Source organism: Copadichromis virginalis, linkage group LG1, assembly GCF_057382275.1.
Source record: "Copadichromis virginalis isolate Kocher_CV1m ecotype Utaka linkage group LG1, C_Virginalis_male_GT1.1, whole genome shotgun sequence".
Lineage (NCBI taxonomy): Eukaryota > Metazoa > Chordata > Actinopteri > Cichliformes > Cichlidae > Copadichromis > Copadichromis virginalis.
Genome location: NC_140618.1, coordinates 8400708 through 8417903, shown reverse-complemented (window position 1 = coordinate 8417903; position 17196 = coordinate 8400708). Strand labels below are relative to the sequence as shown.

The window sequence follows — 17196 nt, the reverse complement described above, 5'->3', positions numbered from 1 at the left end:
TGTACAAACTAAGACAACATTTACCCTTATGGACACACACTCACCAGCATAAAGGATGATCTCATTTATGGGCACCTGTACACACAATCATTCAAAGGCAGCTACTCACATAAAAGTATCAAATGTAGTGATATTCAATCCAGAGATCTACGAAGCACACGTGCACATACTGCTACAGTTTGTTCAAACACACGACACGCACACACAGAGGGATGCATATGTTCCTTATTACTGTACCTGTTTTAGAGTGAAATTAAATCACCTCCTTCCATTCTTCAGTCAGGGGGTTTCCTGCTGTTTGACATGACGGATTTTAGCACCTAATTTCACTGTTTACTGTTTTTCCAATTTTTGTATTAATTCTGTCACTAAAAGACAAGCCTACCGGGCCTGCTGGTGAAATATAAGTTATTCTGTGATTGATGATTAAAGCATGTACAAACAGCACATTCATCATGAAAACAGAAAATAAATATAGCAATCAGTTTCAATAAGGTCTTTAGGGAATCCTTTGGAGAAAGGATGAAACTCCCTTAGTTGCCTCAAAAATGGCACATTTCAACTCAACTGAGAAACACTGAGTTTCTTTTCTTTTTCTTTTTTTCTTTCTTTCTTTTTTTTTTTTTTTTTAGCAACATTGGTGTTTTTATAGCTTGTTTTATGGCTTGTAAGCAGAGGGAACCACTGCATGCAGTTCCTTGTAGGTCTTTAGATACAAGCCACACACATCATAATGTAGCACTCAGAAGAGAGAAAACATATGGGTATGCCCACACATGTGAACACTCCTGCTTCTCATCACCTGCTACAGAGAGCAGCTTTCTTTACAACCATGCACAGCTGATGCGTCTTGCCTGTTTTTTTCTTCATCGCCACATTTGTTTTACACGTGCTATCGTCGCCACTGCAGGAAATTATAGAAAAGAAAGGTTAAAACTTTTAAACATGTCTTTTAGTTCTTCTTTGCCTGGATTACTGTTAGGAGCAGTTTGTATTTGATTTCTTTCTATCAATATTCACAGCACTTTAGGCAAGAATGTGAGTTTTAGCTCTTCTTGTGACATGGGATTATTATTTTATCATCACACACAATATAGATGTTTCTTCTGTGTGGATGAGTTTTCCGGTTTCTATTTTCATACACCAGTTTTAATTCTACTAACCAATCATGTCTGAGAAGGCTGGAGCATGACAAACACTGCATTGCCAAAATGCAATCTCAATCTCTGAAGATGTTTTAGGTTTTTATTATCTTGCACCTGGAAATGTACCGGTTTCACTGGAAGACCTGAGAGGTGCTGTCCACAGACAATAGCTGAAGGCTTGCCAAATGTATATGTCTGATTTATATGTCTAGAGGAAGTAAAACAAATGCAAAAAACAATACCCTGTCCAAGTAAACATAAAGCACATTTATGGCTAAATTGTATTTAGATGCGTTTCAGGCCTTAGGTACAAAGTGGACTCTGGCGTAACTGAACAGAAATACACTAAATTAAACACAAATGTGAAAATGCCAATTCAATGTTCTTTTTATTCAGTTATACATGAATAAAATATCAAGAATTAGCTCCATCAAGATAAAGAGTTAGTTGTGCCCGTTCTATTGTCAAGTGCTATTGAATCATTTTAAAGGAGTCGAATAAGAACAACTATATAATTAAATAAAACAGCTGTGCAACTTATACTGATTACAAACGTCACATCTGTTTCATGTATAAGTTTACATGCTACTCAGGTTATGCTGTTTGTTGCCATATTCCATGACTTTTTCCACCTTTCTTTGCCTTTAATGATGAATGAACTGTTACTCAGGTTTTTGAAAATGCGTAAATTAAAAATGTGTCCAAAAATAAATGCATGGAAAAACACATGCGGTCTCACTATCATGTCCTAAGAGTTTTCTGTCTATTTGAGCTTCACATTCTAAGTTAATATATTTTAATGCTGGTTTATGCTTTATTGAAAATCTAAAGTTCAATTTGATTTTTATGTTTGCTGGATTACATATTTGCTTTTGGTTTCTTTATTCTAGTAAATAATTCTAGAAAACTTCATCATGATTTCAGTGAGTCTTTGATTCCTGTTCTTACTTTATAGGTATTCTGGTGATGACTTTCATTATGCAATCTTGTGTTTTGGTTTATGTCTTGATTTCTTTTCTTCGCATCCCCCAGTTCCTTCATCTAGACTTCCCTCTGTCTCATTTCTGTTTTAACATGTCGGTGTCCCTGTTTTCCTCAGTCTGACATCTTGTTAAGTTCCCTCTACATTCAACACAAATCAGCTTGCGTGCTCTCCATGAGTATGCTTCATCACCACAACCTGGATGACTGATGTTATTAAAAAATAGTGACAAGTCAGAACATATATGACATGTATACTGCTTAGTGTTAACAGGGGTCCCAATTTGTTATCTCTCTCCCCCACATATTTACATAATGCCCCCAGATTTGCAAGACTACAAAAACCTTTGTGGTATCTGAAATCTCTAACGTTTCTGATGCTTCTGATCCAATAAGGGAAACTGAAAAGTTGGGAATGGAGGGATAGTGGATAGATAGAAGGGGTAAGGACCCTTAGAGAGGAAGTAGAAACTGAGAAAATATGTGATAAATGTGATAAAAGGAAACAGGAGACAGTATGATAAAATGTTAGGGAGGAAGGACACAGGAAGGTTGAAAGAAAAAAACAAAGCATGACGGGCCAGAATGGATGGATGTGTCAAGGGATAACATGAGGAGTAGATAAAAAATAGAAAAAGTTCAAGTGACAGTAATGGATTCAGAGTGTGATGAATGAAAGAAAAGAGTTTGAAATGAGAGTGAATGTCATGTGGATGTGAGCGGAGCAGAGGTGATGTCCTCCTAAGGGAACATCTCATTCACCCAGAGCGACCCGTCAGCAGAGCCTCACTCAGCACTCCACCACATGTAGTCATCTAGGTGGGAAGCCAGCTACAGGAGAGAAAGGAAAAACACACAGCACAACCTGCCTGCATGCTCTGATTTCCACTTTCTGATCTTTTTATAGACCTTTACAGGCGAATCCCCCACTGAGGCGAACGCTCCAACTGCCAGTGCGCAGCTTTCTTCCATATGGATCAAAAAGATGCCTCTCTTTCCAAAGTCACACAACACCTCCTTTACTTTTCTTTCTTTTTTTGTCATCTTGGCACCTTTCTTTAGCTCTCCCTGCTGTGCATGTTTTTGTTTCTTTTTAGTTATACATTTGCATTAATAAGGGATATACTGGTTGCTTATGGACCAGCACGAAATGCAAATGGTTGTTTTATAACGACTACTGCAAAATTGTGTTTTTCTCCAGATTTTATCATAATTACATAAGCTACAATTTATGTCAAAATTAATTTGTTAAATATGGGCAAAATCTGGGTAAAATATTGCATATCACTGCATTAGCCTTCCTTACATAAACAAAGAAATCTCTTTCTAAATTCCAAGGCTGAAAAAAAGTGAAAACTACATAATGGACGTTTCTTGAATCGATGGTTTCTTGAACACTTGGCATAGCATCAAGCCAAAACTGGGCAGGAAAAACAGTTTGGAGGGATCATGAGTCTCTTCTTGTTCTTTTTACTGCTCTTTCCCAAGTTTCTGGAGTTTTCTTTGTGCAAAATGTCAACTTGCTATCAAAGAAACATGCACGCAGAGGCTGTTATATAACTTATCTAAGTTATTTAAATTGATGAATGCATGTTGGGTGAATGCCAGTAGTAGCATGCCAAATTATATTAGTTCTCATGTCGTGAGTGCCATTTCAAAATTTGCTTGATGACTCATTTCCGTTGTTTGTGTTTTGCTGTTGATTTTTTTTTTTAACAACTAGTGATTTCAGTACTTTTTAAATATACATTTTATTCCAACTAAGCCTTCAAGCTACCCCATTTAATATCACTAAGTATCTAAGAATGTGAAGAGTCCCTTTAGGATTCAGAGCTGAGGCAAAAGCCAAATCTAATGCAATAAATCCAAAGGAGAAGAGAGAGAGTTTAAGACCCTGACATAACACAAGGTGTCACAGAGCAAAGCTCACACACAGAGACACACAAGGATAACCATCATCACAATCTATCAGCCTCTCAATGAGTTAATCAATCACCTCAGCATGTCAATCAGTCAGTCAACAAATTGGTCAGTCAGTTAGACATTGAATGATTTGGTCTATATGAACTTTGAAGTTAGGGAGTCATTCACCCGGAAATAAGTGTTAGTTCAGTTTTTACTGCTGAAACTTTACACGCACTCCTCACTCAGCGGGACCGTGACACCAGAGACGTTCCCTTGTGGCCTCATCTTACCCTTTCCCAGGACACAAAGGTCCTAAGAGGTGAAATTATCAGGACACAAGCAAAGGCTGCTGGGTCAAATCAAGAGCGACTAAAGTGTTTCCTGTCACACTTAGTTCTTTTTCCCTAAAGAGATCAGCCGTTATCATTTTTGACAAGGACAAAGACAGGACCAATTTCTCAACACTAACACAACACTAACATATCTGGTTAGCACAAAAACTGTCAAAGCTGTGTAATCACCTTCTCTTCAAACCAGCATCTAACATGTAAAAAACTTGTTGTTTATTACATTTGACCTGACCTCTACCCCAGCATTAATACTGAGGCTACTAGACAGAGGCCTGGCTTGTGTCTCCCCAGAGCAAAGCAGAGCTCAACTAGAAAGAGGGAAGCTGGAGAGTGGAGATGGAGATGGAGTCCAGGCATGGAGGTGAGTCAGACTCCGTCGGGTCCCAGAAATGAACACTTTAAATGTTTCTGGGTGACACATAGGGCGGCTGTGGGTGGAGGGGGTTGTGTTTGGACTTGGTGCTTGGGAAGGAATCTATGCCTCTTACTGAGCACTTTGAAAGTTTCCATACATGTAAATATTTTCACCTCATCTGTTCTGACCAAAAGATATAGAAAGTAAAAGAAACATGCTGAACTTTTGTTTAGCAGGATGTTCTAATTGTGCTATAAATATACATACACTGTGGCATGACCTTTAAAACCACTGCTATCCACTCTTCAAGTATTTCGTGACAGGACTACATGTCTGCTACAGAATATGATTACAAGAACGGGAATCATCTGGGAAACATAAATGGCATGTGCACCAATCTTTCTAGGAGATGTTTAAATATTCCTCTACATGGCTGAAAACGTTGACTGGCTGGTGGCACAAGATGAACAGTCAGGTACATGGCAAAGGGTGTTACCCAAGCAGTGCTCAGTTTCATGGTAATCAAATCAACAGTTACGGGGATATTTTAGTCTGAACCAACGAACTGAAATAACCTGCTATCAAATTGACTTTAGAGCCACATCACTGTGTAGTTAAAACCAAACTGGGACGGATCATTCTTTCCTTAATAAAATGGATTTTCTGCACAGAAATGTATTGTTTAAAATCAAAAGAGAAACTCTGGCCAAAACTGCTTTTTGGAAACTGCATACAGCTTTCATCTGATATGAAATGCATTTGAATGCCAGGTACTGCAGTTGGCATGCAATCACAGAGGCGAAACAGCAGGATTATTGAAGGAAGCAGTTGTGGGTAGAAATTTAAGGATGAATTAAACTAAACCTCATAATGTTAAAGCTTGTATTATACCTTTGACCAGTGGAGCGCTTCAGCATGTGTGTTCCTTCACTTCTAGCCTAATCATAGGCAAACATCATATTAAATACAGTTAACAGGTCATTTATACAGGGGTTAACGTTAGAACATACATTTGCCAGTAATATTCTGGCCTGCTTTTAGATCCTCCATGCTGACTTGAAGTGAGGACCGCGAGTGAAGAATTTCCTCTATGGACGATTTTCAGACAAATAGAAAAGACGAATAGTGAAGGTGAAGGAAAAAATGTGTGGAAAGGCTCAAGATCGTAGTGATATCAGAGACCCCCGCAAAGAAGCTTTAGAGGGAAAAATTCAGCCAACATGACCAAGGACTTTGTGACTCAGACCTGAGATATTCCTGGAACCAAAGTCAGGGAATGATTGCAAATGCAGTCAACTGCACAGCATTTACTGACTTTAGAAATTCCTCCCACATATGGCTACAACTTTCTAATGTTGTCAAATAAAATAATATGTAAAGCTGCAGTTCTTTCTTCAATAGCCACTGAATTCAGTAATTCTCTCTAAATATAGTAGTAATTTTACTGATGGTGACAGAACATGCTGTTTTCAGTGCAATAGTAAAACCCAGAATCAAATATTCTTTCTACAAGAAATGTGCATAGAGTTGTGAAGAGAGTTTCATGCTTATGACGATGTGACGCTTTTGGCTGAGCTGTTGTCTTAGCTAGCTGTACACTTTGCTTCAGTGGATAGTAATAATAATAGTTCTAATTATTAGCAATGCTAAGTCATCTTGTTCCAGTGTATTTAACTGAAGGCAAACTTCTCTGCACCTGATTTCCTGATTTCCTGAACTCACACTACAACAAATGAAATAGACAAAAAGTTTGTTATGGGTTGAACTTTTAAGCCTCATAGAACACAGAAATCTGGTAAAAGTACTACGTTTATCATGCTATTTTATGTCTTACTGAGCACTTTCACACACTGCTTTTATTCTATTCTCACAGACATCAGTGGATGTTTTAGATAAAATTTGTGGTTCTTACCCAAAACTTTGACATGCAGACTGGCGCAGCTGGAGACTGAACCAATGACCCTCCAAATGAAGGAGAACTCACTCTACCTAGCCACAGCCACCAATTGCAAAGGAAATGTCCACATCCTCTCTATACTTGAAAAAAACATTATGTTATCCTACAGTCTGTAAATTAATCCCAAAGATGAATACCGCTTAAGAACTTCTCGGATATGATGGAATAAAAAACTATAATGATCCCGTTGGGAGGGATGGATCATTGTAACAACAAAAGTAGCATAAAGTATGGAAACAATTAGGATCAACCATGTCTCCCTAACATTTATCACCATCCCCTACTTGCATACTGTAGCATGATGTTATGGGTGTTATCTACTGCAGTAATGAGCCCTGCAGGGTATTTAAACTAGAAAATGTCAATCATGTGAAAAAATTTGTTTATAGTTTAGTGGAGCACATCAGTCTTCCATCTGACTCCACAGCTGAGAGCGCTTAAAGCACGAGGGCAGAAAATTAACTCCCATCATCATAAACCTGCAGTAACTGCCAACACAGACAATACAGAGACAATTCATACATTCTCATGTATAAACATGCAAACTGGCACTCACACTCACTCAGAAACAGGGTACAAATCATGTACATTTGGCTTGGCCAGGCTGAAATTTGACCACCAGTGAAGACAGAATAAGAACACAAAGTGGGTAGAACAATAGAAATGCAGAAATTGAGCTGATTCATCTTCATTGCTGTGAAAGCCACAGTGGCGAGGGGACATGCGGTCTTTGTTTAGATGGTGAGTTTAGTTCTGCACAACACCAGGAATCCCCCCTGAGACCGAGACATGTCATTTACATTTCAGGCATTCAACTAACATTAAGGCAGATGGAATACAGCAGAGGAAGGCAACACCAAAGCTGAGATAATCAGCGAAATAAACATTGACAGCAACCACTTGCAATACATGGTGAGTCAGAGCTTCATTGTGCTGACAACAGTTTGGACTAATTTGTATTTATTTAAAGAATGCAATACCAGATTCATAAGCGAATGTCCAATATTTGTGAAATATGACTGTCAAACATTAAAAGATCCTTTTCATAAAAGTGAAACAGCTCGTGGTAAGAGCAACCATGATTTAAGTTCCATAATTTCCTTTGCTGTTTTCACAGCAACTAAGCTCATTTTCTTTGGAAGGTGTGAATTTTTCCAAATGCCTAACATGTCTTCTTCAATAAAAGCTATAGAAATAGCACATATTCCCAGATTATTTGAATATGAGAGACCAGTGCCAGGTAAAGAAATACAATCCCTGAGAACCAGAAATTCCTGGAAAATGTACAGCCTGTCTGGACACTGCAATGCTGCGGGTTGAGATTAGACTGTCAAACTGACCCGGTGTGGGTCACATACAATTGAAAGACTTCAATTGTCCACTTATGGCTTAGCCACGACAACTCAGCATGGCAGGCCTGTCAATCTGTGGGTTTCTTTACATGTACAGAGGTCATGTGAGGTTATAATACAAACTATTTTCAGCAGAATTGCATTTGGTATTCTACGGAGGTCTTTGTAAAGAGAGGGAGTCAGCATTGTCGCCTCAGAATAGTGTAGGCTTTCTCACTCAAGGCTATGACAAAATGCTGTAAGATTGTGGATGGAACCTACGTTTTGTCTCACATATTAGATTAATCAGTGATTTGACATCGCCCAACATTCCAACATGTATCATCCTTCTGGAAGACTAGGGCAGATGCATGGTTTTGCTTAACCAGAAAGACTATCATGAAACAATTTTGTCACTGCTCAGTGACAAAAATACTCATGACCCTGTGAAATGAGACCCAGGTAGTGGTTACCGGAAGAGGGTGATATATTGTCTGAAGTAGTCAGAACAAGAAAATGCTATTAACCCAGGGAAAGCTACGCCAAGTCTGTATAGTTTACCAAAGATACATAAACAGGGTGTACCTTTAAGACCAATTGTCTGTATGATCAATTCAATCACCTATAGCATCTCAAAGTTTTTGGCTTTGATCCTCAACCCGTTGGTAGGTAGCTATAAACACCACATCAAGAACACCCTGGTTTTGTTGAGAAGGTAAGAGATGTTATTATGGAGGATGTTACATCTCTCTTCACTTGTGTTCCAGTCACTGAAGCAGTGGTGGTAATTCGTAAGAGATTACAAGATAACTCTAATCTCAGCAACAGGACCACTCTCAGCATTGACCAAGTGTGTTTGCTTTTGGAACTGTGTCTTCATTCTACATATTTCACATACAATGGTCAGTAATACAGGCCGATGGGTCTGCCATGGGTTCCCCAGTTTCACCCGTTGTGGCCAACGTGTACATGCAAGAAGTGGAAAACAGGACTCTGTTATCCTACCCTGGAACACCACCAAGTCAGTGGTTCAGGAATGTCGATGACACCTGGGTGAAAATCAAATGTGAGGACGTAACACAACTCACTGATCACATTAACTCGGTGGACAACACATCAAGTTCACCAAGCAGGAGATGGTAAGTGGCAGAGTAGCCTTCTTAGACTGAGAGATTTCCATGAGTAATTGGGGACGTTTAAAAGTTGTAAAATGTGTACCGTAAACCTGCGCATACACATCAGTATTCAAGTTTTGACTCTTGTTGCGGTTATCCCAGCTGGACATTTGTCAAAGCTGGGAAGGCACCTAAAGAAAGCTCCAGGTGACCATTGATCAATGACAATTGACCATTGATCAGTTGACATTGATCAATGGTCTTTGTCAGTGGTTGTTGATCAATGGTCTTAATAATTTGCATATTAATGGTTATGAAACTGACCTCACAACCCATTGTTTGCCAGTGGTGCCTTTTTCCGTTATTGTGCAAATACACTGTTTATAAGTTGGGGAAACCTGCAGTCAGCTGAGACTGAAGAAGTCACTTGATTGACAAAATGTTTCTCCCACTGAAAACATTACGTCCACATGAACAGAATCAACTTTTGTGGATTACAGGGGTGTGTCCTGCCTTTTGGCTTGTGACTGCTGAACAAGACTCCAGTTTCTAAACAACCCTAATTGAATTAACAAGATGGATGGATGGATTAATGGAAGAGCAGATAGATACAATAGAATGATTTTCCTAGGATTCTATACGACCAAGCATTTTTGCAACCAGAGGGGCTGCCCCTTGCTGACCATTGAAGAATATAATTAAAGAGTGGCTGTATCCACCCTGCATATAGAGTTTATGCCCCATCATCAAAAGGCCAATTTTCCAAAAGCTTATCTCTATCCCAATTAATAGGTTGCCAGTCTATGGCTGAGTAAACAGAGAGAGATAAATTAAAATATATGCACACATAGGACCAATTTTAAATCACCAGTTAATATAACAGAGACCTTTAAACTCCACACAGAAGGGCCCCAGTCATCCAGCAGATTCAAACCCAGGACCTTAATGCTGCGAGGAGGTAGTACTAACTACTGCAATACCATAAAGCTGTAAAATAAAGCAACAACGAAATAACACTGTGACTTCCCAAACTGCATTGTCATTGAGCATGCCCATAACTAAAAATACCCAGGATAATTTAGACAGTTAGGTTTAAATGCTCCAAATTATTTGTAATTGTCTTCCTTATTATAGTGATGGCCAATTAAGATGTCATGTGTGTAGCTCTTCATCAGCATGCTGAAATATTTTAGTTGATCAAATGATTTATTCTTATCTTGTAACAATTGCACATTTGCTAACTCAGATATATAAAAAAGTGCATGTTCTGTATTATCTGCCCAGATATACCACTTTGGCTATAGCACATGCTAATTCAATGCAGGTTCCTCCTGATGTTGCTCACATGTGTAAAATAATATAAAAAGCAATAAAACAACAGGATTCATGAGTGACTGAGCCAAACAAGACCTCACACAATGGAAGTTGCCACTTTATCTGCTCCATTTATCCCTTTTAGGGAATAAATCTGGCTCTAATGCATGTTATCAATACAAGAGGGATACACTGCAGTTCTTTGACCTTAAGCCTTTTAGAACATGTTCATTCATCACAATACTAGCCACTGCAAGCTTGACTGGTCAAGTCCAGTAGATGGTGACAAAAAATAAGAGAGAGTAAAAGCCAGTTGCACTAAAATTGATGTTGCCCATGGATAAGTCTGACACACAGAGCAGCAGTAACTAACAGTAATTGTCTAGAGAAATGTGCTGGATAAAATCCAGAAGATTGATAAATCTATGACGGACGATGAAAACCAAATATGCGAGTCTCATGAAGTACCTCTTTTAATACAGATGAATACGTGGTGTGGCACTCATCAGTTATGTCTGGACAACATACAGCCTACGCTAAAACAGAATTGAACGTCATATATTATATACGCAATGAACCAATCTAGTTTCCCCCTGAAGTCATCTGTGAAATCTTTTTGATCCAGGTCTGTGCTGAACAGAGAACAAAGAAAAGCATGGCAAGGAAAATACAACCTCATCTAATCCACCTCCTCCAGCACCACAGATCTCTCATAGAGCCAGAAATTAAACAAGACACAGAGCCTGTTACAGTCTAACCTTGAAAGCAAACAGATCACATGGTCTGGCCTCACACCAGACCTGGTGCCTCATTTATTAAAAGATATTCTTACACCAACAAGCAAACCTCAGCCAAAGTTTGGCTTCAGACAAAACTTATCTCGGTGTCAGCATTAGTGATCCATGTTAACTTTTTCATGTTGTGTGTGATGTATCAGGAGGTGAAAGTCTTATAAAGTACCATAATGTCTGCATAACCTTTGTTTCAAAACACACAGAATACAATGTCAAACATTTTCTGGAGATTATGAGTAATAAAGAAAAAGCACGAGAGAGGGGCCAGTTACTTCAGGTAATATTTCATAACTTTAGAGGATTGCTCCACACTATATCCCTCTAATCTTTGTTCAACTTTACTTGACTTTGTACATATTACATAAAAACTGCCTTTATTAAATGCTGATTCAATAGCTCAACCAAATTTGGTGTTGTTAATTAAAGAGGTTTTTGTCCTTCTCTATGTATAGTATAATAAAAATAGCTAATCACTTCACAGACTGCTTCTACTTTTTAGGTTAAAATACAGGCCTTACTCCCAGGGGAAGGGGGATTCTTTCCCGAAATGTTTTAGCTTTGGACCCAAACTCAAGTTCTGTTTTATTGTCACAGGGCCAGGAGAGTGGAAATCATCTCCGTGCTGATGGAAACTTCAGGGAAAACAACGTTAGTGTTGCTAAACACTGAAATTATACATTCTCTAGTAGTTATCAAAGAGAATCAACAACACAAGTTAAAAAAAAAAAAAAGAATGCTCTGAAAGGTTATCTGACACGTTTATCTTCACCGAGGATCGTCATTTAATCTCTATGTAATGACCCTTGGGAATTTTTTTATTTTTCACTCCCAAGTGGATATGTAGAGTTTCCAAAAGGGGATAAACTATGTGGATTTGTGGAAATGACACAGCAGAGTGGTTTAGTGGTTGCAGAAACTGTTCCATAACCTCAGAATAATTCATGTTCAATTCGCCCTACAAGGATTAACAGGCACTCATCATTTCCTGTCACTCTTCTAGGGAAAACAATAGATATAAATGTATGATATAGAGTAACTGACTGTTGTCACACTTAGTGGCCAAGATTTTAGGCCCTCGGGGGTCCAAGGAAAATCCATATGTATGATCTGAGTGACAGCTGCACAGCTTACCTGAAGCAAGTGCCATTCTTCCCATCGGCCCTAATGCAGGGATATTCCACCGTCAAGATTTTATTATCAGGACACTCCATTCTAAGCAAAAAAAGGAAAAAGGAAATATGATTGATTGGCACCTGTTTTCCAGCAGTGTTAAGCTACATAGTAATAAAACATGGTGTGGGGAAGTACAAGCAAAAAGAGATCCAAGGTTGGATTTGAAAAGGGGGATGTTACAGTTTAGCATGGAATTCCCCCATATTCAAAGTTTGATACCACAGGGAATCCAAGCTATTATTTGAAAGTACAGTTACATAAAAGACCGGTGTGAATCTAGTCTGCATGTATGCAAATGCATGGCATTATTGGAGCCCAACTGATTTTTAAAAATTTAGATTTCAGTTTTTGAATTGATATTTGAGGGTTTACCCTGATTCACTTTTAAAAGTATATATGAAAAATCTTCTGTTCTTTACAGTTGCAGTTTCTCCACCTGGATAAGTTTATGCTTTTATTTGTTTTATATTTTTGTAAATTAAAGTATAAATTTTGCAGTGTTTTAATCAAATAAACAAGATACTTAATGTCTCTTGACTTGCACTTACTTGATAATACAATTATATTGTTAACGTAAACTCTAAACTAAATGAATACAAATTTTACTGAAAAGGTTTTGGTGAACTTGGTGTTGACCAAGAAAGGTTTAGAGTGGCCAGATTTACAATGGATAAATCATACAGTTTGGATATTGCTAGACTATTACAGGCAACTATTTATTTGATATTTGTGATATTGCTTACAACACTTTGACTGTCTGGTAACATTTTTCTGTCAGTTTTCAATATCATAAGACATAACAGAAGAATCCCAGAGAATATTGTTAATTTAGAAACATAATCCCAAATAACTACTCTGACATTTTCATAAAAACTTAACAGCCAAAGAAACAGACTAATATATCAATACAGTCATATTTCCTGTGTGCACAGCCACTACTAACACTACCAGAGGTAGTAATGTGCTCGAGCAAGAAGGGCATCAATCACAGCGGTAATTTTCATTTCTCCGTAATAGAATCCGATGAACACACATACCCTGGAAACATAAATCTGAAGATGCAATGCCCATGTTTTCATGCGCTTGGACAAACGAAACTCTGGTTAATTACCCCGTGTTTAACCTGTTGCTTTGCGGTTTAGTGGTTTCCTCTTGTCTTCTACAGAATATTAGGAGCATGTGCTCCATTCCCATTGACTCCTCACCTCCTGACCTACTCTCTCCGGGCATCTTAACAGCATCTGTCATATTATGTCTGAGCACAAGCAACATTTGGCTCTCCTCACCGCAACCGATTTCAACCATTTGGACTTTCCCTTTGCTTTTTGCATTTCCTTGAGCATCACATTAGATTAGACGCGCTGCAGCGGTTCATCCAGGGGTCTCCGTGACAGGCTGCTCACAGAGCATGTCGCAAAGAGCAGAAACCCATAAAACGTAGACTAAACTCTGTTATGATTTCTGGCACCGTATGCTAATCTGACAATGAAATAACTGTTTTGAGGTTTAATTGAATGCCAAACAAATGTAATGAGTGGAGTGGTAGCTGCCAAGAAACTTGCAGAGCTTCAATCTCACATTAATTCATAAAACCACCGTAAAGCATAAATAAACGATAAGTCAAACATTTTCGTGCAGAAATTTGTGCTACTTTTGAAACTTTTTATACTTCAAGATAGAAACGCACATAATACAACTTCTCGTAATTATGAGCGCAGCAGACATAGTTTCATCATCACACTGCCGTTCATTAACAATAAACAATATTGCTTATATGTGACCCACAACTAATATCTCTGAGACTTACCCTGAGGTGTCCATTGCAAGCGTCGTCCTGATGGAGCTGGCACCAGATTCCCAGAGGAAAACGACACAGAAAACGCAAAATGGTAAAAGAGTCGCACCATAAAGCTGACCCATGTCCCTTTTTGCGCTCCGGGACAAATGATCTTCTCGAGTGAAAACGCCTTAACATCCGCCAAACGCCACTGTTTTCATCTGTCAGTGACCCGCGCGGGTAGTGCCATCAAAATATCACAAATCCCTGTCAAGTATCCCGCAGAGGAGACGCACATGGAGCCTGTAGGATAATAAGTGCTGCGCAGTGCGTCCGAAGCCCCCTTCCCAACTTTACGCACTAAGGCAAAGACCTCTTGGAGAGCTACTGAAGGGTTTACAGCTCACTGTGCTCTCACTAATCCCCCCTGGATTTACATTCCAGCCTCCAAAGAAGCGACTTAACGCAACTAAGTATACAACCTTACTCCCCATTGGTGGTGATGACGTTAAACATAATAATGATAAAACAATAAATTGGCTAAACAGCATACATGAACCTAAATGACCCCCAGGCTTTACCGCTGTATTTGATAAATACATTCCTTGGAAGAAAGTCAAGCACCCGTGGCGTTGTAAAGACTTTTTAAAAATGCTTTAATAAGATTGAAACTATAACTGGTGTAGGAAAAAAAACTACTAGGCTGGCCTGATGAACTGCTCAGAGCATACAAAAATATCAAGAAAATGCAAAAATATGTTCGCAATAAAGCAAAGCTTCCAGTTAGACATTTGAAATGTGGATGTTGTGAGTTTATCTCCAAACAGTTTCATCATGTTTGGATTTCATTTTGGAAACAGCTTTACTGAGTCTGTCCTGCCTTACTCAGAAAATCAGAAATGCACTTTGACTGGTGGAGTAGAATGTTGTTTCCTAGAAGCGGCAGCCCCCTGATAGATTTTTTGGAGAGATCCATGAAACATGCATTAATAGTAATAATAGTTTTATAAATAAAGCATGTATTTGCTCTGGTCAGTGGCCTGAATTTATATTTGGTAAACATTATTTAAATTTAGATTTGAATACTTAATTCATAGAGCTCATGAGCTCTAACCTTCTAACCTCTTTGGCACCAAAATGACTTGACTTGACTTTACTTCAGTCTATTTTATTGTCTTGCTGCCATTCTATAAGACCCAGTAACGGGTTGAGTGTAATTGATCAGACACTCTTCTTTCATAGTATGCAAACGTTTGAATGTCATCTGCATACTAGACCAGGAAGTTTGTTGAGTGAGTTTGTGAAGTCTCAGAGCCAGGGAAGTATTTATTTCTTTGATGTTTGCAATATCTAGCAAAGGGTGGAGTGATTTCTAATAAAAAAGAAACAAACAAACAAATTCCTGGTGTCAGCAGAGGCTGGACTTGGTTTAGGTCCCAGAAATGAAACCACAATCTCCAAGATCGATCCAGATCTAAAACTTGCTAATTTCATGAGATGCTCAATGCATGGTTTCCAACTTACAGCCAGTCAAAGACAAATTATCTCTTCTGTTGTTGTCCTGTGAGCTAATGCAGAACACTGAAAACATTTTATATGCTGTAAATAGGCATTCAATTTCTTGCAAATTGTATAGAGCATCAAACTGAAGTTACTGTTGACTGCTGACAATCTGTCACTGTGGACAATTCTAGAACTGAACATGGTCAGTGCAATTAAAGCACATTTGTCCATTTGCTTGGCTTGGAAAATATCCTGAAGGTGGAGTGGGTACAATTTATAATGCACCCTATATGATTTTTTTTCTCTTTTTTTTTGTAAATAGCCCCTGTGCAGAGGTCAGTTTCTATGCATACTAATTATCCACCCATTATTTTTAATCATACTTGCAATCACAGCCTGATTGCCCAACGTAACATTTGCCATGGGCTTTTAGCAGTGGATTGTGTGTCACTATCTGATTAAGTCACCATACTATCCAGCAAAATGTTTGTTATTTTTTACATTATGATAAATTTCACTATGCATCATGACATTAAAGGAAGTCTTGTTAACTGTACATTTAATTTCTTTTTATTAGGAATGAAAAAATATTCCTCCTTTCCTTTGCAGGTCTTTTATATCAGTATTTAATTCAAGATGAGAAGATTCCGTACCTTTATTTGTCTGCTTGATATATGGCTAATACAAAACAACATTAATACTAATTAGAACTCAACCTGAAAGAGTAATTGAATGAAATCAGAGCCAGATTGTGGAGTGTAGATCAAAATCTTGTTCTTACAACATGAATCTAACGTGGGGGGAAACTATTACCAATCCTGTGATACACTTTTGCAGCATATTACACATACATACATCAGTGTACTAATAATGACATATAGGAGGGTAGTTCATCTTAATTTCACTTACCCAACATAAGCTCCTACACTAAAGATTAAGAACACTTTAGGGGATTTTGCTGCCCGTGAATGGGATACAAATATTTTAGGGAGAGCTGCTTAGTTACCAACTGCATGCCTGTGTTTCTGTGGGCAGCTTTTGATGATTCACTGGAAGAAATAGTGTTATTCATAGTTGTGAGCGACGATCTGCCCAACAGTCACCTTAGAGGGAAGCACAACACACTGGCCAGAGGATGGTCAGGCGATGTTAGCTAAGTCTGTACTCAGTGGTCTGTTACACCGTCACTCCCCTGGGTACGCGGGATTCCTGGCCACCATTCAATAGAAACAGCTGGTTTTATTCACCGCAAATGAATCACACTAGAAATACACATGCACTCACTTACTAGCACTGTATACATGTATACACATAGTAACATGGTCTCTCACATCAAATTAAACTGCACAATCTCCTTTGGCTCCATTCCCTCTAGAATCAAATAAATTCATAAAATACATAAAGTAACATTATTAAAGAACCACAGCAAAAAGGCAGCTGTTGAAACTACGGCCTCTGCTTCATTATTACGACCACACAGGCCACGGTTCCTCTTT

At 38.5% G+C, this 17196-nt stretch overlaps 1 protein-coding gene across 1 annotated transcript in view; it reads right to left on the bottom strand.

Annotated features, from left to right (window-relative positions):
* The window catches only part of LOC146718281 (collagen and calcium-binding EGF domain-containing protein 1-like), a 37666-nt gene extending 23074 nt beyond the window's left edge, over nt 1-14592 (bottom strand). Inside the window, exons 1-2 of the mRNA XM_085443895.1 lie at nt 14228-14592; nt 12379-12459 (exon numbers count right to left, since the gene is read on the bottom strand). Of these exons, the coding sequence (XP_085300021.1) occupies nt 12379-12459; nt 14228-14340 (194 nt within the window). The 5' untranslated portion in view covers nt 14341-14592. The remainder of the gene's footprint in view (nt 1-12378; nt 12460-14227) is intronic.
* Between the last annotated feature and the right edge of the window lie 2604 nt (nt 14593-17196).